The 26,284-nt window shown below is 41.8% G+C and overlaps 1 protein-coding gene across 1 annotated transcript in view; it reads left to right on the forward strand.

Moving 5' to 3' along the window:
- Window positions 1–5,425: 5,425 nt before the first annotated feature.
- Window positions 5,426–26,284, forward strand: part of gfod1 (glucose-fructose oxidoreductase domain containing 1) — a 33,184-nt gene continuing 12,325 nt past the window's right edge. The window contains exon 1 of the mRNA XM_030756765.1: window positions 5,426–6,222. Coding sequence (XP_030612625.1) covers window positions 5,970–6,222 — 253 coding nt within the window. The 5' untranslated portion in view covers window positions 5,426–5,969. The remainder of the gene's footprint in view (window positions 6,223–26,284) is intronic.

The raw sequence follows: 26,284 nt of genomic DNA on the forward strand, positions 1-26,284 counted from the left end.
ACTGTGCGAATGCACCTAATTACAGACTAGTAAATAAGCCATTTGTAATATATAAATAATAATTATGCAGCCTACAGAATTGCCGAGCATCAATAGAAAAATATCACACTAGTTTTCAACAATTGTGCCCATTACTGTAAATGTTATTACGCTGCTGTACCACAAAATGGCATGGTGGCACCCCAAGAGCACAAATGGGACATAAAAGTGAGGTCCACTACTCTATCCATGCAACCTGACCACAGTTTGAAAACAACAAAACACTGTCAGGAACAGTGATTGAACCAGGATAAACCACCACAGCTCACAAATGCAGTTCTGTCTCAACATGCATGAATAAAACCAAGATATGCAAAGCTAGCATGTTCCATCCACTGAACCTTGTAACTACTGAACAGCCCTGACAAATAACAGTCATGATTCTGCAGGGTGGCAGGCAGGAAAGGACCCACATACAGGACTCAGGAGGAAAAAGTGTGAACTCAGAAATACACATCTTTGTTTCTGGATGCACATCAGGTACAAGGCAACTAGAAAGCTCACCTGGAGCTAATAGGTCAACAACTAGGAATACTCAGGAAAACTCTGAACCAGTAAACACACTACCTGAGTGAGACGATGTGACAAAGAACAGGAGAACACAGACAATACACACACGAGGTGATCAGGGAGATGGGACATACCAGGGAGCACAGCGGAAAAAGACAAGGGCAGTAAAACTGAATATGATACAAAGTAAAACAGGAAGTAGACATGGAAACAAATACTGACTTGACACAACACAGCAAAGCAGACACACTGAGGGACTGCAACACCTACACTAGAGCAACAAGATCATAAGTAGACACAAGAGGAGGACTTAAACTACAACACAAGGAACAGAGACCAGGACTAAATCCACTTAAGAATAGAATAGAATAGAACTTTGTCAACGAAATTAATGAATGTACAATAAATTATATATTCCGTCATAATATAACAAAATTGCATTCAGAACAACCATCCAGAGAAGAACAGACAAGACTAACAGGAGAACAAACCAGAAACAATAAAACACCAAACAGAACCGAGAACACAGGAAGCCTGAGAACTGAAACAGGATGAAATAGAAAGTGAACAACAGCCAAGAACAGAACTCAGAAAACTAAGAAGCCTGACGATAGAAACAATGAAACCAACCAGGAATTAGCAGAAAAAGACAATTCAAAACTGCAAGAACACAATAAACTAAGAATCAAACAGTAACATTATAATCAAACAGTAACATTATAACAGTAACAATTATAAACACTGGGTCATAAACCCACGACCATGATGATAAGATCGAAGCAGAATGTATATTAACTAGTAACAGAGTAAGGAAGGTGACACAAGCTGACAGGTTGTTTTTGACAGAGACAGAGCGACATGATAAATACCATACTTAGCCAGCTAGCGATATGTTTGGAGCTGGTTACAAACTAAACTATTGTAATTGCTCATGCTCATATGTCGCCTATGCCTTGGGCCGGCTCTGCCCTTGACCTAGCTGCTGATGAACTCTGCATCTTATCAGAGCTGTTAGCTGAGGAGGGGAGTTTGAGTCAGCCCCACAGTATCCTATTGTTTTGTATTTTTCCTTTCTTTCCCTCCCTGTTACAGTAGCATTGACTGCATGACCGCAGACACATGTCTCCCCAGTCTGTTGTTTGTCTTCGCTAGGATGGGTGTTCTGGAATGCAATTTTCATTATATACTTGTGTACAGTGACAATAAATTTCAATCTAATCTAATGATGTTCCAGGAAGATTTGTGAAAGGGGGGAAAAAGAGCTCCTGCTGTGTGAGAGGACCAGCAGAATAATGCATGTTTGTACTGTACAGCTGTCTTTATGTGGACCAATCTAAGACTATCAGAGTGAGAACACCTTTCACCCCTCTTTAAAGGGCTGTTTAAGGGTCAAGACTTTAGGCACAGAGTTATAATATTTATGATGTGGGACTAGGGAATGACCCATTTAAATTATTGTCCTCGCAAAGATACTCGTGCAAATGTGTGTATCTTCCTGATATGCAACTGTGTGTGTTTCTGCTGTTATCAGGCTCCGCTGGCAGGCCTCACAGACCGGAACAGGAAGTCACTTGTGGGTGCACATATAGATGAAGGTAGCCCTGTAAATTGTATTTTTGCCTCTCTACATACTTATTAAAAGTGCTGAAATAAACCAGAACTGAACTTGCTTGCTTATTTATTTTATTCACTCAGTGAAATCTTCATGTTCATTTTACCTACAATTAAAGGTGCAGGAGGTATAAATCTTTAAAAACAAGAAAACTGGACAGCTTGTTTCTATGTTCCAAGCTGCAGAAGAAAATGAGCAAATGCATTAAAATATTTAAATGACAGCCTCTGGTTTCACACAGGATTCAAACCCCACTCATCTAGAAATCTTCTGCTTATCCCATCACACTAATATATTTTCAGGGGTTAAAGTGGGACTTGGCAGATCAGGTAACCCTGAGAACTGGTGCAAATTGGAAAAATAACACCTCAATAACTCCCAAACAGATTTTCTTGATGGCCAGGCTGTATGCACCTGGCTGCCGCTGACTCTGAGAAGCAGCCTTCTGCAACTTATATAGGTGCTGGTCATAAAATTAGAATATCTTGAAAAAGTTGATTTATTTCACTAATTCCATTCAAAAGGTGAAGCTTGTATCTTATATTGATTCATTACACACAGACTGATATATTTCAAATGTTAATTTTTTAAAATTTTGATGATTATAACTGACAACTAATGAAAACCCCAAATTCAGTATCTCAGAAAATTTGAATATTGTGAGAAGGTTCAATATTGAAGGCACCTGGTGCCACACTCAGCTAATTAACTCAAAACACTTGCAAAGGCCTTTAAATGGTCTCTTAGTCTAGTTCTGTAGGCTACACAATCATGGGGAAGACTGATGACTTGACAGTTGTCCAAAAGACGACCTTTGACACCTTGCACAAGGAGGGCGAGACACAAAAGATCATTGCTAAAGAGGCTGGCTGTTCACAGAGCTCTGTGTCCAAGCACATTAATAGAGAGGCAAAGAGAAGGAAAGGATGTGGTAGAAAAAAAGTGTACAACAACAGGGATAACTGCACCCTGGAGAGGAATGTGAAACAAAACCCATTCAAACATGTGGGGGAGATTCACAAAGAGTGGACTGCAGCTGGAGTCAGTGCTTCAAGAACCACCACGCACAGACATATGCAGACATGGGTTTCAGCTGTCGCAGTCCTTGTGTTGAACATGAGACGGCGTCAGAAGCGTCTCGCCTAAAGACAAAAAGGACTGGACTGCTGCAGAGTGCTCCAAAGTTATGTTCTCTGATCAAAGTAAATTTTGCATTTCCTTTGGAAATTAAGGTCCCAGAGTCTGGAGGAAAAGAGGGGAGGCACAGAATCCATGTTGCTTGAGGTCCAGCGTAAAGTTTCCAGTGATGGTTTGGGGTGCCATGTCATCTGCTGGTGTTGGTCCACTGTGTTTTCTGAGGTCCAAGGTCAACACAGCCGTCTACCAGGAAGTTTTAGAGCACTTCATGCTTCCTGCTGCTGACCAACTTTATGGAGATGCAGATTTCATTTTCCAACAGGACTTGGCACCTGCACACAGTGCCAAAGCTACCAGTACCTGGTTTAAGGACCATGGTGTCCCTGTTCTTAATTGGCCAGCAAACTCACCTGACCTTAACCCCATAGAAAATCTATGGGGTATTGTGAAGAGGAACATGCAATACGACAGACCCAACAATTCAGAAGAGCTGAAGGCCACTATCAGAGCAACCTGGGCTCTCATAACACCTGAGCAGTGCCACAGACTGATCGACTCCTTGCCACGCCGCATTGCTGCAGTAATCCAGGCAAAAGGAGCCCCAACTAAGTACTGAGTGCTGTACATGCTCATACTTTTCATGTTCATATTTTCAGGTGGCCAACATTTCTAAAAATCCTTTTTTAGTATTGGTCTTAAGTAATATTCTAATTTTCTGAGATGACTCTGGGGTTTTCATTAGTTGTCAGTTATAATCATCAAAATTAAAAGAAATAAACATTTGAAATATATTAGTCTGTGTAAAATGAATGAATATATTATACAAGTTTCACTTTTTGACTGGAATTACTGAAATAAATCAACTTTTTCATGATATTCTAATTTTATGACCAGCACCTGTAAGCAACTGCATGTTGCATGAGCTGCTTTGGCTTCTTTCCACCACCCTAGCTAGTATAAAGGTTAAATTCAGCATGTGATATTAGAGTGGCATCAGGCTGCCCTGCACCAGTCTATCAGCCCTATTACTTTAAACTGTACCACAATATTTCAAACGTTTTAACAAACCAGAAATGATAGATGTACATGGGTGTGTTACATATATTCTGGGTAGTGGTCATAGTGGTGCAGCCACAATCCTCCACAAGAGGGCAGCCTTGCCTTATCTTTAAGCTGGCCCCATGCTACAGATAAATTATAAACTGAAATTTCAAAACCAAATCAAGCATAGACACTTTTTTATTTTACATGATATTTAGAGCTAGAGCAGTGTCAGCTTCCTCCTACCCCATCTGCTCCTCCCTCCTTTTTATCTGGACAGGTTTGACACCAGCTGGCCGCGTGGTCCCTGTCTCACACAAACAAACCAAAAACCTGATTGAATTAGAGTGACTATGACAGAGGAAAAAAGGGAATCATACCAGAGCCTGAGCAAGAGCATGATGTTTGCTATATTTGCAGTTTATCCTTCCTTATTGAAGTTAGAACCGCTGGTGTTACCATGTTACTACATGTTTTCAATAGTTCGTGGGCACATTTCTCAGAGCTGCTGGTTTCTTCTGAGCTTTATTATTATGACTTCAGGAGGAAGTTACTGTGTGTGCAATAAAACCCTAAAAAATGTTTAATGTAAATTATGTTTCTGAACATGCAAACACTGTCAAAACTACAGAACTCTCTCAGGCTTTGACCTTTGACAGCCTGCGGCTGCTGTTTGTTGCTTTCTGTGAGCAGTCAGGGACAGTATACAAAGCATACAAAGGCTTGTAAATCATATAACTACCCCTCCCTGAACCTGGTTCTGCCGCGAGTTTTTCCTTCCCACTGTCGCCAAATACTTGCTCATAGGGTCGTTTTGATTGTTGTAATTACTGTATGTGCTTTACTGTACAATATAAAGCGCCTTGAGACCAGTGTTTGTTGTGATTTGGCGCTATATAAATAAAACTGAATCGAACTGAATATTATGGGGAACAAAAATGCATTAATCAGCAATATTAAAATAACTCATACACTGGCAAGAAATAATACATGCCGGCCCCGGTAAAGCTTTTATTTTGAAATACTGCTGTAGTAGCGCTTCCTGTCGCGGTGTGTGGCTGATCAGCGCAGGTCCGCTGAGCCGCACCATCAATAACAGCCCTCAGCGCCCTGTAGCTGTCACTGCTGCGGGATCCTCCGGGGAGCGGGCAGAAGGTGACGGCAGTGTTTCTGGCAGCCTGCCGTCGGACCGAGCGTTTTCCCGGCTCACATTTATTCTAGCCCGCGCTACATTAAGGGAGGGTCCTGCTGGGGGAGGAGGAGACATGCCCTTCACCGCTTGGCGCAGTCAGTTCGCTGATCGCAGTCAGACGTGGACGAGGTAAAGACCGGAATGGTGCATTTATATAGTTCTTTGTAAAAGCGTGGAAACCTGCGTCGGATTTCCATCTGTTTTCGGATTATTTTACGGTGGGTAATAACAGTACATGTCCGATCGCAGAGGAAGGGCAACGGGAAAATGCAGCACAGAGGTTGTTTGACTGCAGGTGGATGGCCAACCTGACGGTCCCAGCCGCTGCTTCTCTGCCGCCGCTGCTGTCACGGCAGCCGCTGCAGCTCTGGTTTTATCCGAAGCTGTGAAGACAAACTAAAACCAGAGAGAACCAAATCGGACAAATAATCCGGAGCTATGCTTCCTGGAGTCGGCGTGTTTGGCACCAGCCTCACCGCCCGGGTGATCATCCCGCTGCTCAAGAACGAGGGCTTCGCCGTCAAAGCGCTGTGGGGCCGGACGCAGGAGGAGGCGGAGGAGCTGGCCAAGGAGATGAACGTGCCGTTTTACACCAACAGGATCGACGACGTGCTGCTGCATCAGGATGTAGATCTGGTCTGCATCAACCTGCCGCCGCCTCTGACGAGGCAGATCGCAGTCAAAACACTGGGTGAGTCCTGCTGCTGCTGCTGCTGCGGGGCAAGATGGATGTTGCGGCCCTATACCGATAGACACCACCGGGCAACTGATAATGCCGCATGCCACATTATTATGTTTGTAGTCCTGTAGTGGATGAGACCTAGCGGTGGGAGCGTAGGTAGCAGGTGTAGTTGTTTATGATTGATGCCCAGAGCTTTATCTCATCAGCAGACAGCAGTGAAGGTGCCCTCTTGGATGACTGTGTCCATAACATGGAGCTTTGCAGCTGCTGTGCTCCTGAGCAAAACTCTGTTCCCCCCCTTTGTAAACTCTGTGAACGCAGAGCTGCAAGCTTCTCTGACATGGCTGAGACAGGATGTTATAGTACTCAAACATGTTCTGCATTTGCCGCATAAAACATGCAGGTTAAATCTGAGTATACGAGGACTCCCTGTGAGACAAAGTCTTTGGTCAAACAGCAGACTTAACCCATATTAGTGAAACTGTCACACACACAAAAGCAGAAAACCCCCAGAGAAGAGGCCTGAATGCAGGACAAGACACACACACACACACACACACACACACACACACACACACACACACACACACACACACACACACACACACACACACAGGTTGTTCTAGTTTCAATGTGGAGCAGTGCAGCTTATTTTGGAGATCAAAACCAGGAGCAGTGGGGCTGCTTTGAAAGAATGGTGGCAAGAACTGCTGAGCTCTACTTCACACAGGCCCTCAGTTACACACTTTACCACACAGTTTACCCCACTGTTTGGCAGCAGAGCTCAGCTGGCAGTGAGCTTTAATAGGTCAGGTCTGAAAACAAATGGGTTCAAAGGCACAAAAACATCCAGGGAAGAATGAGGTTGTATCTGGGAAAACATATTCCAAGTTGGCTACATAACTGTAGGAAATGGAAGTATGTGTGGGATTGTAACAAGATAAAAAGATAACATCTTCAGTTTTATTCTTTTGTAGGATTAACACTCTTAAAGATAGCTCACAATGATAAGATGAATAAGGTTCTTTAAAATTAAAATGGTGAAACCCAGGATTTTTTGGGATCGTTCTGACATTTTACCTAAAAAATCCAGAGTTCTCACTCCAAGGCGCTTTGACAGTATGCTTACCTCACCTGCCACTGGCTGTAGTAATTTCCCTACAGTTGTAAATATCATCCATATTAACCGTGATTAATACAAAATTAATTATCTGTGGCTGTCAGAGAGACTCACTCTAACTTCAAACTAGGCTAATTTAAAACCTCCGTCCGCAACGATAACTCATTTAAAGAAGTGTTAATAACAGTAAACATTGCATTAACTTTAATGCTGCTTTGACTTGAGGTGGAAACAGTTGCGTAACTCGTTTAGCAGATCCCTCCTGCATCAGAGCCGGGAGGCTGCTCTGATGGTGCAGCTTTACTAGTAAAACTTGCTGCACTGCTTATTTAAAAAGTGCTTCGGTGTGTTGCGTTTTCATTAAAGTGAGTCAGTGCTTTTGAATGCTCTGCTCTGTCAGCCATGCGCTTCACACTCATTTCATCAATACTTGAGCGCTGACCAGTCCGACTGGTAGCAGAACCAATTAAACACTGGTGCTCAGTCCTCATCCCGCTTACTGTTGTGTTTGTTGCACTTTTCAGTCATCGCTATAATAATGGCAGGAAGGAGAGAAGGAGTAGAACCGGACCTGTTGCAGTTCAGGGTCCACGCCATAACTCCTCAGCCAAAGGGACAATGTAAATATTACACTTAAATAAAATCATGAAATATTTGCATTGTTAGGGATGTCATCTAAGGAAATAAGTGATAATTAGAGTTTAAGAATGTGATCGCCACCTTGGTTAAATGGGTTAAAACTCCAGCAACACCCAGTAATTAATTGAATCAATAAATGCTTTAGTCGACGCCTAAGAGTCAAGTCGGCCTAAGCGTTTACATTTACACTTCCATGACAACTTGGCACTCGCCATGCAGGTTACATGATATGATGATCAAAAGCTCCTAGAAGCTACTTAATGGACCTGTGGGGGCTGTTTGCATTGCAGCAGAACCACCTGAGTGGGTTCTCGGTTTGTTCTCAAGTGTTAAAAACCAGCAAATTGTGAGTAAAAGATACGCATGAAAAATCATGACCTTTATCAGTAACTGCCACTTTCAGTTCACGCACTCGGCCTACTCCATCCCACTTGTCTCACCTTATAGTGTTGTGCGACAGTAACTCGCAGTCAAATGATTAAAGGGTGGAGGGAGTAATGCTCCACACGTCTGTCACCTTCACATTGGTTGTCCTGCTCCTGGGTCATAGTTACCCTGACCTATAGGAGGGGCTGTGCCAAAATCCTTCCAAAAGCAAGTCTTGCCACTCACTAGCCACCAACCATAGTTAACCGAAACCCCTTTCATTTGAATGACATGCTTAATTCCCAACATGTTATTCTTGTGCTACGCGTGCATTACAACTTAATTAATGGCTCAGGCCAAAGTGCCAGGTCTCCATTTAATATTGTGTCTATATGTCTGTTAGGTGTAAGCATGTGGGTGTGAGGTGCAGGAGAACTGCCGTGGAGCGGGCCTTCTCCTCTTGACTGTAGCTGAAGGTCATGCTGTGTCACCAGACGTTTTGACAGGGAACACGTGATGCTTTTCATTGTTAGAAATGTTTCCTCATAAGCAGCGTGCCAGGTTAGACGTGCTGTTTAACCTGGCTAAATTAGTCTACATAAGCAGTCGAAGTCGTCCTACTTAGTGTACTAGTTAAGCCTCAGTGTGAAGATACTGAAAGGCCTCTGTGGTTCCATCCATTCCCACACCGCTGCCTTGTTTGCTCACCGGCTTCACTTCATTTTGTAACGTGAGCTAACAAAAGGGAAGGGGCTGATGTACAGCAGCTGTTTGCTCGTGCCACGACTGCACTCTTCTCAGTATGTACTCAACATGCATGCCCTAAATCGCAGGCCACACTGGCACATGTACATGACAGCTCACTTAAGGAAAAAAAGTCTCTCTTCTCTGAAGAGTGTAACAGTGTTTTGAAGTCTAAATCTAAAATCTGTATAAAGGTGATGCTGTCCCAGTGAACCTGACTGAGCCTGCATGCCAACCACATCAGCCCTTCCTCCTCTGTTTCCTCATAGCTTCACTGTGTGAGCACCGCCTGTTCCTTCCCACGCACCTCTCTTACTCTGACCTGGGTCCGATCCTGTTTGCATTCTGCTGGACAAACATAAATCAGGGTTTACACATTCTGTTGAACTCAGGCTTGTTAATTATACCAAATCAGAATATGACGCTGTGCAATGTTTTAGGTTCCTTTACTGGTTGACAGGCACATACGTTTTTATTGCTGTCGCTATTGCCTATTTTACTTCTAGATAAACCTGTTATTTATTTATTATTTTTTAAATCAGTCAATAATTGTTCTTAAAATGTGCTTTGTTTGGAGTCCAAGCTGGCACCTTTCAGTTGGTGCACTTTAAATAGGACCTTTTATTTCAAGATACAGAACAGCCATGAAAATGTAACTCAAGCAGCTTTAACTGAAAAGTTAGAAATTCAAATTTGTAAAATTTTAAATATTTTTGTTGTAATGCAGTGAACACACGCACACATGCACACACACGATTCTTAGTGTATTTATTGTCACAATAATCAGAAACTATCACTGGCTGCATGCTAATGTGTCAAGAAAAGTGGGGAAAAAAAAACAGGCCTGGTATTTCAATACCTTTCAATTACATTTTATTTATGAGGCATTAATTGACAATAACAATGTGCATATTGCTAACATTTCCACCCACTCCAGCCTTTCAGGACCCTTAAAGACTTTGTTGAACCAGCTTTAGTTGGAAAACTCCGATGTTCTTATCAGACACTTCGGGTCCTTCCGGTACTCGTTACACCCCATTAAACGACAAAGGCATCTGTCTTGAGTGCCAGTGTCAGCATGAATAACTAATTGCATCTGTTGCTTACCTTTTTATGTATGCTAGCAGCTGTTTGAGAACTTCTGAATTTTATCATGCTAATATTGCCAAGACCGTCCTTTCTGAGAAAATGTGGAAGTGTGGGACCTTTAATTATCAGCCAAGTGACCTCTAGCAGCTGTGTTAATATACATGCTAGCGTGTTCACCTTCAGATGGTGCAGAGCTGGCCTGGGAGCTGAGAACATGCATTTTTCTAACACGTGCTAACATTTGAAGTAGTGTTTTTTTTTTTTTTTACCTAACCGCAGTCATTTGCCAGTGAAAACAAAAGTAAGCAGCAGGCGAAAGTGAAACTTTAAAATGTTTCAGATGAGAGCTGAACTGCAGTGTGTTGGTGGAAGTTTTGTATTAAAAGAGCAGTTTTAAAGGATTGGCTCTAGTTGTCGCACAAGCAAAGAAACAGAAATAGAAAGCGGAGATCAAGATAGTGAGATTGCTGCTTCAGATAGCGGCATGCATTCGAGCCACCTCATGCACACACACACACACACACACACACACACACACACACACACACACACACACACACACACACACACACACAGACAATGAGTAGTATTTAACATTTATTACAAATGTACACATTTGGCCCATGACGAGACTTGAAGTAGATGCTTGTAGAAAACAGTGGCAAAGCTTATAGAGAGCAGACATGGTGGTAAAGTTGCAAAATAAAATTCCTGTGAATCGCTATATCAGCTATGTCACTGAAATTTCATCCCCAGACATCATCCAAACTCTTCTTGCATCACTGTGTCTGCATGACAGCTCTGTGAAGGTCAGTGAGTGGATAACCAGAGCTGTGTGAGACTGAAGCACTAACTTCCTCTTCTGTCAGGGTGTGCAAGCTGATAGTAATCTGCCTGTGGCTTGCTTATTGCTTATGAACTCACGTGATAAATGTGACGGGACTTCTCCAGCAGAAGAATGCCAACTTTGCTTTTGGCCACATTCACTAGTTTCTTATGTGTTTTTCTCCCGTCTTCATTTGAGTTTTTTTATGGCACGCATGCAGGCTTTGGATGAACACACTGTCTACTGTGAGGTTAATACTGCTGTTTGTACTTTGTGAGCAGCTTTTTCACTTAATCGGTTAATGTTCAGTTAAATACCAATGAGCCAACATGCAAAATTAGATGTAAAACACCCACAAATCTTTTATTTGTGTCCTTGTGGTCAATGAGAGTGGGATATTTGGAGTGACAAATTGTTACAATTTATCATTTGATATTAGGGTATTATGCTACATAAAATTGAAAACAAGCCACTCTGATATTTTAAGTTTATTTAGAATTATTTAAAAAAAAAAACCTTCAGATTTGAGTTGAGTACTTCTAGTTGTTTATTTGTTTCCTCAGTGAAATGCTGGTCTGATCATTAATAATGTAGAGTTACATCATTCCACCACCCTTCTCTGTATTGTGTGTCTTTCCTTAACCCCTGTGTGAATGATCAGTACAGCATTAAGCACTAATGTTAACCACAGGGATTTTAAACACTGGTACAAGTAAAAAGCACATTTACACATGTTCTTCAGGTTTTACTTGAGTAGATCATCATCATTGGTCTACATTACAGTGAACCAGTCGGTCTTGTTGAGCAGCTTCTCTGCTTCCATATGGATTTCTTTTGCAGTGCTTCCCCTCCTTTCTCTTTCTTATTAATGTGGCATTCCTGAGGCACCTGATGCCATGCAGGCCTTTGCTGCGAGCTGGAGGATAGTAACGATACTCTGCTCCTACTTTTTCTGTGTTTGCCTTCAAAGACACTGCTTTCATTTGTTGACAAAAATGTATTGTGTAAAAATTGTGAGGTTGCTGAGACGTATATAAGATACATTTAGTCCTGCAGGTTTTATGTTTCTCATATTATGTTGCAGTAGAATCATTTCTGTTCTTCAATTTCCTCATGGGTTCAAGGCTTGTGAAAATACACAGTAATGCAAGAAAAGGAGAGCATGTAAAAGAAGAAGGCTGGTACCCGTTTGACATCCTGTAAGTGTCCAGTCCTGTTTTTGGCATCATTCAGAAGGCTGTGAAAAGGTTCTCCAGTGTCCCCATATGAACAGAAAAACTGTCTGGGAGTTGGACTATAGTCTCATGCTCCTTAAAGTTCTATTAAAGGGAGCTATTACGGTTTCCTTTATTTTCTGTCACATAGTGTTACAATGGTGTACCGTTATATTCAAACATAGCCAAGGTTTCAAATAGAAAGGTCATCATATGTACAAGTAATGCCTCTGAGCACAAAGCTCAGGCTTTAGGCTGCTCTAAACACGCCATTCCTGGCCCTTTTTTCTACTTTTGGATCTGTGTGATGTCAGTGAGAGTGGATATCCCTAATACTGCGGTATTGTATCACTTCCTGTTCCTGTTTCGGAGCACAGTGTTTTGCTGTCTGTTAGCTGTTATATCTGTATAACTCGATTTATCTGGATAATAACATATTTTAGTGTAATCTTCACCTACTTTAAATAGCATACTCTTTGCTGAATCACCTGTATTCACATTACTCACTTTATTTGTTTTTAGAAATTCGCTAGCTTAGCTCAGCTAGTAGCTTAGCCCTTAGCCGACTCACTACCAGCATGGCTTCTTCTCCTGTCTCTCCTGCACTTTCCTGCTCTGGGTGTCACATGTTTAGTTACTCCTCGGCCTCCTTTAGCAGTAACGGTACTTGTAATAAATGTAGTCTGTTTGTAGCTCTGGAGGCCAGGCTTTCTGAACTGGAGACTCGGCTCCGCACCCTGGAAAATCCTGCATCTAGACAGGCCCCTGGTGCGGGTGCGGACCATGGTAGCTTAGCCGCCGTTAGCTCCCCCCCAGCAGATCCCGAGCAGCAGGGAAAACAGGCCAGCTGGGTGACGGTGAGGAGGAAGCGTAGTCCTAAGCAGAAGCCCCGGGTACACCACCAACCTGTTCACGTCTCTAACCGTTTTTCTCCACTCGGCGACACACCCGCCGAGGAACAAACTCTGGTTATTGGCGACTCTGTTTTGAGAAACGTGAAGCTAGAGACACCGGCGACCATAGTCAAATGTCTTCCAGGGGCCAGAGCAGGCGACATTCATTGTAATTTGAAACTGCTGGCTAAGGCTAATCGTAGATTTGGTAAGATCGTTATTCACGTCGGCAGTAATGACACCCGGTTACGCCAATCGGAGGTCACTAAAATTAATATTGACTCGGTGTGTAACTTTGCAAAAACGATGTCGGACTCTGTAGTTTTCTCTGGGCCCCTCCCCAATCAGACCAGGAGCGACATGTTTAGCCGCATGTTCTCCTTGAATCGCTGGCTGTCTGAGTGGTGTCCAAAAAATGACGTGGGCTTCATAGATAATTGGCAAAGTTTCTGGGGAAAACCTGGTCTTGTTAGGAGAGACGGCATCCATCCCACTTTGGATGGAGCAGCTCTCATTTCTAGAAATCTGGCCAAATTTATTAACCCTCCTAAAAACTGACTACCCAGGGTTGAGACCAGGAAGCAGAGCTGCAGTCTTACACGCCTCTCTGCAGCTTCTCTCCTCCTGCCATCCCCCCAAAACCCCATCCCCATAGAGTCGGTGCCTGCTCCCAGACCACCAAAAACCAAAGCTAAAATCAGCAAAAAACTATTTAAGCATAAAAATTCAAAAACAATAAATAATACAGCTTCATCAACTGCACCAAAAAATAAAACAATTAAATGTGGATTGTTAAACATTAGGTCTCTCTCTTCCAAGTCCCTATTAGTAAATGATTTAATAATTGATCAAAGTATTGATTTATTCTGCCTTACAGAAACCTGGTTACAGCAGGATGAATATGTTAGTTTAAATGAATCAACACCCCCGAGTCACAGTAACTGTCAGAATGCTCGAAGCACAGGTCGAGGAGGAGGATTAGCTGCAATCTTCAATTCCAGCTTATTAATTAATCAAAGACCCAGACAAAGTTTGAATTCTTTTGAAAGCCTGACTCTTAGTCTTGTCCATCCTAATTGGGAAAATCAAAAACCTGTTTTATTTGTTATTATCTATCGTCCACCTGGTCCCTACTCAGAGTTTCTGTCTGATTTCTCAGACTTTTTATCTGATTTAGTGCTCAGTTCAGATAAAATAATTATAGTGGGTGATTTTAACATCCATGTAGATGCTGAGAATGACAGCCTCAACACTGCATTTAATCTATTGTTAGATTCAATTGGCTTCTCTCAAAATGTAAAGGAGCCCACCCACCACTTTAATCATACTCTGGATCTTGTCCTAACATATGGCATAGAAACTGAAGACTTAACAGTATTCCCTGAAAGCCCCCTCCTGTCTGATCATTTCTTAGTAACATTTACATTTACTTTAATGGATTACACAGCAGTGGGGAATAAGTTTAATTACAGTAGAAGTCTTTCTGAAAGTGCTGTAACTAAGTTTAAGGATCTAATTCCTTCATTGTTATGCTCTTCAGTGCCATGTGCCAACACAGTGCAGAGCAGCTACCTAAACTCTGCTCCCAGTGAGGTCGATTATCTCGTCAATAGTTTTACATCCTCACTGCGTATGACTTTGGATACTGTGGCTCCTCTGAAAAGGAAAGCTTCAAATCAGAAGTGCCTGACTCCGTGGTATAATTCACAAACGCACAGCTTAAAGCAGATAACCCGAAAGCTGGAGAGGGAATGGCGTCTCACTAAATTAGAAGATGCTCATTTAGCCTGGAAAAAGAGTTTGTTGCTCTATAAAAAAGCCCTCCGTAAAGCTAGGACATCTTACTATTCATCATTAATTGAAGAAAATAAGAACAACCCCAGGTTTCTTTTCAGCACTGTAGCCAGGCTGACAAAGAGTCAGAGCTCTGTAGAGCCGAGTATTCCTTTCACGTTAACTAGTAGTGACTTCATGGATTTCTTTACAAATAAAATTTTAGATATTAGAGAAAAACTTATTCATAACCATCTCAAAGATTATTCTTCATGTTCGGCTGCTTTCAGCACTACTGGTATTTGTTTAGACTCTTTTGCTCCAGTTGGTCTTTCAGAGTTAACTTCAATAGTTACTTCCTCCAAACCAGCAACATGTTTGTTAGATCCCATTCCTACTAGACTGTTCAAAGAAGTCTTTCCAATTATTGATGCTTCAATCTTAAAAATGATCAATCTGTCTTTATTAGTTGGCTATGTACCACAGACCTTCAAGGTGGCTGTAATTAAACCTCTACTTAAAAAGCCATCACTTGACCCAGCTGCCTTAGCTAATTATAGGCCAATCTCCAACCTTCCTTTTCTCTCAAAGATTCTTGAAAGAGTAGTTGTAAAACAGCTAACTGATCATCTGCAGAGGAACGGTTTATTTGAAGAGTTTCAGTCAGGTTTCAGAATTCATCAGTGCAGAAACAGCATTAGTGAAGGTTACAAATGATCTTCTTACAGCCTCTGACAGTGGACTCATCTCTGTTCTTGTCCTGTTGGACCTCAGTGCAGCTTTGATACTGTTGACCATAACATTTTATTACAGAGATTAGAGCTTGCTATAGGTATTAAAGGTACTGCACTGCAGTGGTTTGAATCATATTTATCTCATAGACTCCAATTTGTTCATGTAAATGGGGAGTCTTCTTCACACACTAAGGTTAATTATGGAGTTCCACAGGGTTCTGTGCTAGGACCAATTTTATTTACATTATACATGCTTCCCTTAGGCAGTATTATTAGAAAGCACTGCATCAATTTTTATTGTTATGCAGATGATACTCAGCTTTACCTATCAATGAAGCCAGATGACACACATCAATTAGTTAAACTGCAGGAATGTCTTAAAGACATTAAGGCCTGGATGACCTCTAATTTCCTGCTCCTAAATTCAGATCAAACTGAAATTCTTGTTCTCGGCCCCACAAATCTTAGAAACATGGTGTCTAACCAGATACTTACTCTGGATGGCATTACTTTGGCCTCCAGTAACACTGTGAGAAATCTTGGAGTCATTTTTGACCAGGATATGTCCTTCAATGCACATATTAAACAAATATGTAGGACCGCTTTTTTGCATTTGCGCAATATTTCTAAAATTAGAAACATCCTTTCTCAGAGTGATGCTGAAAAGCTCATTCATGCATTTATTACTTCTAGGCTGGACTATTGTAATTCATTATTATCAGGCTGTCCTAAAAGCTCCCTGAAAAGCCTTCAGCTGATCCAAAATGCTGCAGCTAGAGTACTGACAGGGACTAGAAAGAGAGAGCAGATTTCTCCCATATTGGCTTCTCTTCATTGGCTCTTCATTTAAAATTCTTCTCCTCACATACAAGGTCTTGAATAATCAGGCCCCATCTTATCTTAAAGACCTCATAGTACCATATCACCCCAACAGAGCACTTCGCTCTCAGACTGCTGGCTTACTTGTGGTTCCTAGGATACTTAAGAGTAGAATGGGAGGCAGAGCCTTCAGCTTTCAGGCGCCTCTTCTGTGGAACCAGCTTCCAGCTTGGATTCGGGAAACAGACACCCTCTCTATTTTTAAGATTAGGCTTAAAACTTTCCTTTATGATAAAGCTTATAGTTAGGGCTGGATCAGGTGACCCTGAACCATCCCTTAGTTATGCTGCTATAGGCCTAGTCTGCTGGGGGGTTCACATAATGCACTGTTTCTCATTCACCTTATTTACTTTGTTTATACTCCACTCTGCATTTAATCATTAATTGATATTAATCTCTGGCTCTCTTCCACAGCATGTCTTTCTCTCCCCTCAGCCCAACCGGTCGTGGCAGATGACTGCCCCTCCCTGAGCCTGGTTCTGCTGGAGGTTTCTTCCTGTTAAAAGGGAGTTTTTCCTTCCCACTGTCGCCAAGTGCTGCTCATAGGGGGTTGTTTTGACTGTTGGGTTTTCTCTGTATTATTGTAGGGTCTTTACCCACAATACAAAGCGCCTTGAGGCGACAGATTTTTGTGATTTGGCGCTATATAAATAAAATTGAATTGAATTGAATTGAATATGGTCATCTCTGCTCTGCTGTGCGGTCTCTCTGTCTACAAGGGGCAGCAAATCAGAAGAAAAATTGCTTAAAGGGAGAGGAGCCAAAAATGGCTTGCCTCAGAAAGAGAGTGATTCGAGGGGCCGCACAAAGGCACAGTGTAAGATAAATAGGATTAGTCTGAAATGTGTGTCATGCAAAGCTACTTTAGTAGAGCGCAAAGATAAAAATATAGAGCTGGAAATGAGCGTATTGCCCCCCCCCTTAAGAGACCATAGGTTTATTTGTGACTTTGGGTCCAAAATATTTCAATATTTTAACAGTACAAACTATTGACATTTTTGTTCAAGGCTTTAACTATTATTCACTTAATTTCACAGTCTTAACAAGTTGATCTTGAATCACTTTGCCCAGATTGTGCTCTTATTCTAGTAAATGTTCTTGTGGGGGCAGGAGGCTGGATGGTTGAAAGGGAATCTGAGAGTTGAACTTAAATGTAAGATGAGCGTGAGTTTCAGGTGCACTTTCTGTCCCTCTGTGCAGTTTTATTTTGACGATAGGCGAAGGAAGTACAGCCGTACAGCTCAGCTCTGCAGTGCATTAACAGTGATGAGCAACAGACACAGAAGCACAGCACACTGTGCCTCTATATAGCTACTACTGGCCTCTCATGACGCTTGTGTAAAATCCCTTTTGTTTCATGACTTATGTCATTGTGAAATTCTAAAATGTCTGTTGTAATTCTGAGAAAAAATGCAGCGTGCATCACAAGGAAGTTGAAAAGGTCAATCAGCCTGGCACACTGCAGTTATAACTTATAACACACGAAACATCGGGGTGTGTTCTCTGCATCAGTCATTACTCATAACCAGTTTGATGATGTTAATGATGACATATTCACAGAACATTTTTGAACCTTTGACCAGCAGTGAGGGGATCTGATGGTGTTCATGGAATAGTGTCAACTTGTCCCTTTAGAGAGAAGTCCCTGCAAATAAATGCTGGACTGGATGATCACTTAAGTCGTTTAATGAAAGATGAGTGGTCTCATCCACAGGGCAGGAGAGGTCTCTGAATGGTTATATAGTCCTACTTAGAGACATCAAAGCACCTGCTGAAAAGCTTCCTCAGTCCTTTTTAAAGTGTATCAAACGTGAACCTGCGTTCACTCAATGTGTACTAAGCTGCACATCCAGATACCTGCTGGACCAGACTGTACCTGCTAAGAATAGCTTGTAAAGCTCGGTAGATGGGCAGTTTTGGCAATTGCTCATCTCCCTAATATGTATTTTTATTTGAACAATGGGTGTAATGACTGTGTGTAATGTGAAAGATGTTGTGTACAATGAAAATCCCACAAAACCCCCCAGTTCCTCTTAGCTCTGTGGGACATTTTAGTATCTTTCAGTTCACTGTTTAGGTTTTACAGCAGTCAGCCTTTCTGTTTTGGTCCAGTCTTCCCACTGACCTCCTTTTAACAAAAGAGACCAAAATGCTAAAATGAATAATGTCCAACTTCATCATACTTGGTGTGTAAACCAAATAACTGTTTGACAACATCTTCACTGACTGTCTGAACTCTCAAAGCTCACTGTGAACTGAAAGCTGCCATAATGGGTGATCTGTCCCAGGACCTGTTAGCAGCCGTGACATTTTAGATTGCAGTGTCGGCATCAAATTCTACAGTTTAGGCATTATTTTAATAACTTGCCATCAACCTTATATAGATGACAGATAACCATGAAACACCAAGCAGAATAAAAGCCAGCAGCCAGCAGGGCAAAGTGTTTGGAGTGAGTCAGTAACCCACTGAATATGCAGTGTGTTATTTAGGTGCCCTCATCACACAGGAGCTTGCCTGTGGCAGTAAACAGCGGATGATGTCTACACTAGTTTTATTTTTATTGACATGCACTGAATTGCACTAATGATTCATCAGCACTACATGAGCTCTCAGACATCTGCTCTGCAGGGCCACCCAAAAGCACACAGCTATTTATAACCTGAATGCTAAGGGCAAGCAGGGTGTCATCATAAATACATGTTTCCACCACTGATGCTCTTATGCAACGGCACCTCTGAGTGGTGATGAGCTCTTTGGCAGCCCGCTGAACTTGTTTAATGTGCAAGTAGCGCCCAAATGTGCAGCTTATAAGACAATATTGAGTCTTTTTGACAGGAATTAAATGTAAAACAACTGCCAGTGAAATAGACTGACATTCATATTGTTTTAAACCTTAAAAAATTTTAGTTGTACACATGGTTTTGAATCTACTGTGGAGAGTCCAGGCTGGTTAGGCTGGCCTGTATTTCCTTTGTTAGTGGTAGCTGGAAAACCGGGAAGTTCTTTTTCCTTTTGCACCCTTTTGAAGAAAGAATTTTTTCCAGCTTCTTTACAACCATACTTAACCACGTGTGAAAATGCTTTGTGCTGTCAAGTTTGTATTCCATTCTTAAAAATAAGAATGAGAAAAGAAAAATAACTACCCTGGCACTAACTAGCATTGCTTTTTTATTTTAGTAACCTCGTCATCTGCTGAGTTATTTTCAGGTCCCACACACAGAACTATGATTGATCCTCATCATATCAAACAGGGAGGGCAGCGTTTCTATTTAATTGGTGAGAGAGTCCCTATAACCAGAGGAGACCACTAATGTCGGAGGCTGTCCTTGTGGAAAAATAACATTTTCCTGTATATTTTACAGTTTTAAATCTTTTTTTTTTTTTTTATAAAAAGCACACAAGAAGAAAACACCTCTGATGTAGCAGACAGAGCGGCTCCATTTTCTTCAGGGTTCTCTTGTATTCATCAGCCTGATGGATGAAGGGCCCTTTGGTTGAGCAGTGCTTCCGAGTGGTTTAGCTCCAGACAAATTAACCACCCTCACAGACAGTCAGCCAGAAGACAGAGCAGTATCCTGACATTCCCATGGCTTCTTTTTTACTTTCTCTACTTGTTTTCTAACAACAAGTTTCCCACTGGTTTGCGTTCATGTTTGACTGGATGTCCATTAACATGCTAATGACTGCGACTGGGAGTGTGTGTGTGTGTGTGTGTGTGTGTGTGTGTGTGTGTGTGTGTGTGTGTGTGTGTGTGTGTGTGTGTGTGTGTGTGAAAAAAGTGTGTTTTAGCGGGAGAGGAATGAACAGGGAGAGGATGAGGAGCAGTGAGGAAGAACAGCAGAGCGAAAGCTTGTCATCCTGTGAAATTGCCTTTGTGTGTCGGATGAATGGCTGGATGGGGGACGCTCTTTCAGCTCACCGCCGCACTGTGCTGACAAGTGAGCATTCCTGGAGAAAAGGAAAGTAGAAACCTCCCCGTCCCTGCCCCTCCGCAGTGCCCGCTTTCTTCTGCATGGACCCATAAGGAACTGTTGTGTGGCGTTGAACTTGGGGTGCAGGCTTTGGAACAGGAATCACATTGTGTTATTAAATCCAAGGGCATTAGAGAGGGCAAGCTCTTATATAGGATGGGATTGGAGGCAGGCTTTCAGTGTTGAATAATTCGGCACTATTAGACGAGAGTCTTAATGAGGGTTTTTTTTTTCTCTGTTATTAAATTTGAACAGAGGCATGAAGGACAGGCTTTCAGAGATTTCTCTTTTAGTGTAAGTTGGTGGATCTGCAGAATTTCTGCCTGCAGTAAAACCTGCTGCTTCTGCATGACCATATCTGCCTATCATGATTGCTAAGCAAAAAAAAAAAAAAGGCATAACCTTGGCTTTATAATAAGCAGGGTGCTCATTATTATACAGGCAGGGATCCTCCTGTAGTCTTCATTTTCATTCTTAAAACTGCTGTTATGTATTTGAATATTAGTAGTTGGTGGTTCCATGGATGGTCCTGGCACCTTTCCCATTACCATACCTACATAAGTCAATCTGTGCTGGGCAGACCTCCAGAATGGCTTTCTGCCAGGCCTGAAACAACGACAGGAGGAATATGACTCCTGCATATGTCCCTCCAAAGTCTCCATGTGAAGGCTATAGTGTGCGATTCACATCATTTTTACATTCATTATAACATCCAGTGAAACCGAAAGCCATATTCATGTTCATATCAGTGATATGAGTCAATGAAAAGTGCACTTACTGTTATTTTTGAGAGTATACAACCACATCCCCTGTTTTCCCCAGCAGCTGGACTTTAATAACCTATCAACAATATGCTTTAGATATTATTACGTGACTTTTAGTATTGAGGTCATGTGCGACCACCTATTATAATGTTCCTAAAATTTCATGATTAGGTTCCCGAGTAAATCAAAGAAAAAAAAAAAAAAAGCCAGGAAATGTGGCTAAACGCTACAGATAAGTGAGTTTGGTTATTATCCTGTTATGACATGTCGCTGCATTAACTTACCTTAATCCCTTTCCACCCTGAGAAGACCTCACTGATCAGCCTGTTAAACACTCCCACTTACCGAATGCCTGTGTGTAGCTCACTGCAGCATGCCAAAACAAAGATACCTGTGCAATTAGTTATGGTGTTGGGAAATCACTTGAGTAATACTTTCAGCTTGCACAAACTTAACCATTGCCCCGTCATCCACTACCAGACATCAGATCATCTTCTATAATATGCTGCTGGCTGACGCACTGTACTCTGTATTCCCAAGGTGAAGCTGTTCTGTTACAGACCTGCTCAGACGTCCTTTTATGTGCCAGTGTTCAGTGTTCAGGCCTGTCTGTGTTTCTTAATTGGCCATCAGAGACCAGGGACAAGAGGCAGCTGCAGATACAAGAGCAGGGAGGCAGCACAACCGCCAGCCAGAGCCTCCAAGTTTTTGGCCAAGTTTTTCCTCTGAGATTAATACTGTAACAGCATGTTCTGAGCCTCTTCTCTCTCTCTTTTTTTTAACCTTAGCGGGCCTATTTTTAGATTACCTTAAAGCAATAAAAAGACTGAAAAATGCATTAACCGACAAACTCTGGCTCTGCAGAGTAACGCACTATGCAGCTATACAGTCAATAGCTGCAACAGGAAGTGATACTTGGGTATTCTGCAGCAAAGTGTGTCTCATGTCCTGTTGTGTGTGGGGAAGTGTGTGTTTGAGTGACATTGAGAATTTCTTTCACTCACTTCCTGCTAAAAGCAGGTAAAAATGTAACCCTTTGCCATCTTCTTTTTCTCTGTGCTCATGTGCAAGACGCATGAACTATGTGCAGCTGCCCAATAAATAAACAGAAGGATGAAATAAAGATTCATTAAAAAAAACTAAAGCAGATCAGGTTTGGTTCCCAAGAAGAGATCATCCTTCTCTCCATCTTTGCATATCTTTGTGGTTCAGCTGTCTATGTGACTCATATCTCTTTCCATCCTTTTTTTTAAATTTTTGAGCCCAAATCTTTCCAGCTTATCCTCCTGCATGACTCATGATATCACAGGGCAGACTGTCTCCTCCTGACTTGCTACAATCACAAACACAATCAGCCAGGTGCACAACAGGAAGTCTGATACCATTACAGAGCGATTTGATGCAACCAGCTTTATTTAAATCTTCAGTATTTAAAGAAAAGGTTTAAAAGATTGTGCATATTATTTGTTTCTGATGCTAAAATGAGAAGTGGGAGGGAAATGTGTGATGAGCCTGTAAACAACACTGACACAACTTTTTAAAAGCCCTATGGGTAACATGTGTAAGAATTTCCTTTTTACTCTTGTAGCAGAAACAGCTGGAGCCTTGTTGGCATTGTTTGAAGTTATGATTCTAGTCATATTTTATATAACCACTGTCCGCCTCGAGGGAAATATCTGATTCTTGAGTCCCCAACAGCTCTGCTAATTGCTAACTTTGTCTGTCTGACTTTAGCACTCTTTTGCACAGCAGGTTTATAAGATAATTAAAAGAGCTTTAAAGGTGGGGCAGGTGGCCTGTTTTTTATGTCAGTGGACAAAAGAAATTCACGAGGACCTTCCAGTGTGTTGTAATTTAAGTTGTCTGAGAGGGAACCAAATTCCTGCACCTGCTCTGGGCTCTGCTTTCAGACTTTAGAAATTCTAGCCTGTGACAGGAGACTTTGGCCAGTTACACAACTTTTCAGACCAAATCAGGTCAGTAGTATGAAGACTGAAAAAGCCAGCTCTGGAAGTCAGATGTGGTGCAGTGTGTTATGCCGAGGTCTTTCCCCTGGGAGAGCTGGATTTAAATCCCATATTATGCCAATGATCAGTGTTGACTGTAGTGAAAATAAAACTAGTCCCTGGGTCTAAAAATGAACCCATTGTGCCTTAAACCTGCATTCTGTTTAATGCCAGCAGAGGGCGACTACCCTCTCGCAAAAAGAAGTCAGATTGTTTATAAGTCGAGGAGAATTTATCCTTCTGCTTACTTAATTTATGACCTCAGTAAACACTTTTCTAATGAGTATATGGTCCCAATCACTAGTTTTAACCCACATTAAATACAAAATACTGTTTATTTAGTAAACTTTGGGGCCATTTATTGTAAAATCAATGATAAAGCAGGGTATGATTTAGGAGAAGAAGCCCTGTTTCTTTTTAAATGTTGTGTTTGTTGATTGTTTCTTCCTTTTCAAAATTGACTGACTGATGCAGCTTACTTTTACAAACCACAAAAGCTAAATAGTAAGCTGGAGAGCGCTATCAGCATCCCTGCTCACATCACATTTGATCTGTTGAAGACTGGTGATTGGAGGAAAATAGCAAAAAGTGGTGACACCTGCACAAAGGTATTGAGCAGAGGGGATGCTCTGCTGCTCTTTGAAAGAATATGGTTGTGCTTATTCTGAAAAGGCATTCCTTTAAGGTAATCTGAAAACCAGCCAACTAGCCTTCTCTTCAACACAGTGCTACAGGTGGAATAAGGGAAATATGCCACAATACAGAGGCAGTGTAAAATGACTGCTCACACATTAACACTATAATGAGAAGCCTAGAAATCAAGCTGGGGTCAGGCCATATGGCAGAAATCCACTGTCCTCTGTCACAGTATGCTAATGAGCTGTGGGATCAGATTAACACTGAAAGATGCAAATACTGCAGGTGATTTTGCATACAGTAGAACACTGTTATTCAACGTAGCACAGACAGCTACAACCCTGGTGGATTTCTTAGAAGCACAGATGTGTCACTGTGTAGTTACATACCGCAGCACATCTGGATCCCAGAGGAGAATTAGATGAGTTTCACAGCCTTTCTCCAGCATTATTTCAGCCAGTGTCGTTCGGGCCCCGCAGACTTGTACATCGAGCGAGTTTGGCTGTCTGTTCTCTGATCGGCCTTTGCAGAAGTGCTTTGCATTTTTCATCTTATTTATCTCACAACTCCAGAGGAGCCGCACATAAATGAAGCATTGTGTCAGTGCCCCGTCTGCTGCTTATGACCTCCAAAGCAGCCAGGAGACAGCCGGCCAAATTCAACTGTGGTAGAAAGCAAACGAGCCAAAAAAAAAAAGTAGACGCTTTGAAAAGCACTGTCAACTTCTCCCAATGTCAACAGTTCACGGAGGTCATCTTGGTTGATTTATGTAACGTCACTGTAGATTTTAGTCTCATGTTAGTGATTCAGAGCCTCGGACTGCAGATCCTAAGACTGTTATGGGTCACATTTCAGCGCTCGCTGTAACTGGGCGATGTTTCAAGCAAATACTGTCTATAGAGACAGGAAACACTGCTTCCTCTTGATAATAGTGACCCAGAAGAATACATTTGACAATTTATATGATGTGTTTGTCAGAATGATGTGTGAGAAATTGTCACTTGCAGTCCTGAATGAGAAATTACTTTTTTTTTTTGTAGGTTTACAGTACTGAGCCAAAACTTTAGCAAAAAGAATGCGGCTGTGCCCGCCCCTTGGCAGGTTTCCAGAAATTGGCCAATCAGAAGGAAGTAGCCTTTTGGAGAGGGGTACCTTTAAGAAACAGGAACTAATATAGTCTGTTGTTTTAGAGTAAGGCTTAACTATAAGGGGGTGCATAACATGTGAAATATTGATTTATCTGAACTCTGAATGATGCATGGTGTCTGAAATTTAAGGCACTGTAGGGTTTTGCTGTCATGCTACTTGATTCTGTATCTGTACGTCCCTAAATTTCACAATTTACTCTATTTTTCTGCAACTTTAACAACTTTAAAAAGTAAGAACATCTGAAAATGAGTGATGTATGAGTGAAAATGAGTAAATATGAATTTAAAGATTAAATGTCACATTATGTACATCGTGAGCTGAAATTATTAATCAACTAATTAGAATATCTTCCTCATGCAGTATTCCTTATTAATATGTTAAGGTTCAAATTTATCTCTTATGTTTAGCTTTGGATGGTGAATTTGACAAGACAACCATTGTGAGGAAGATTTTGGGCTGATGCACTGAATTAAAATGTAAAATAATGAGTAATCAATTCGATCTGTCCTTTTTGTTTAACCTGCTCCTCTCCTGCTGCTCCTCCTTTCCTGTCACCACCGTGATGACAGAGAGATAGCGGGTGGTCTTGGGATGTGCTATCGCTATGGCCACAGTCCCGATTTACCAAAGCATCAGTGTCTTCCCTCCTCTCTTCTTCACTGCATGGCCATTCCTCTCTGTAGCGTCCTTTGCAGTGAGAGTGGTAATAGAGGAACCTCCCTGCAAACAGGAGGAACATTTTTTTCTTTGTTGTGAATGCAATTGAATCAAGATGTGTCAGTTAATTAGTTTGTGCATTAAGTCACTTGGCTGCCCGTGCGTCTCAGGGCATTAATGATTATTAATGATTGCTGTCACTGTCCTTTATCATATGTCAGCTTATGGTACAACTGTTTTTCCTGCTGCGTAAAGGCAGCTGTGGTTCTCGAGCTGTTGAAATCAAACCTGGCTGCATGTACATTCAGTATGGAATGTCTTTATTCTTCCCTACTCATTCTCCTCTCTGCCAGCCCATAATATAGAAGTAATAAGCTTAGGAGTCATCTCATTAACAATCACGTGCTGTCATGTGTTCTTTACTGGGGCAGGGTGTGTATTGGTGCACATAGTTGTGTGTATGGAAAAAGTCGGTTACAATAACTGTTAGCTCACTGCTGCTCATTACAATTCTCCCATCACCTCCTTCTTTCACTTCTCAGCAGCTCCGTCTGACACAAAGACGCCCTTCATGGCCCTTACAGAAGCCGACTGAAAAGAGGGCAGGAGC

The sequence above is a fragment of the Archocentrus centrarchus genome, chromosome 20 (assembly GCF_007364275.1).
Source record: "Archocentrus centrarchus isolate MPI-CPG fArcCen1 chromosome 20, fArcCen1, whole genome shotgun sequence".
NCBI classification, from domain to species: Eukaryota; Metazoa; Chordata; class Actinopteri; order Cichliformes; family Cichlidae; genus Archocentrus; species Archocentrus centrarchus.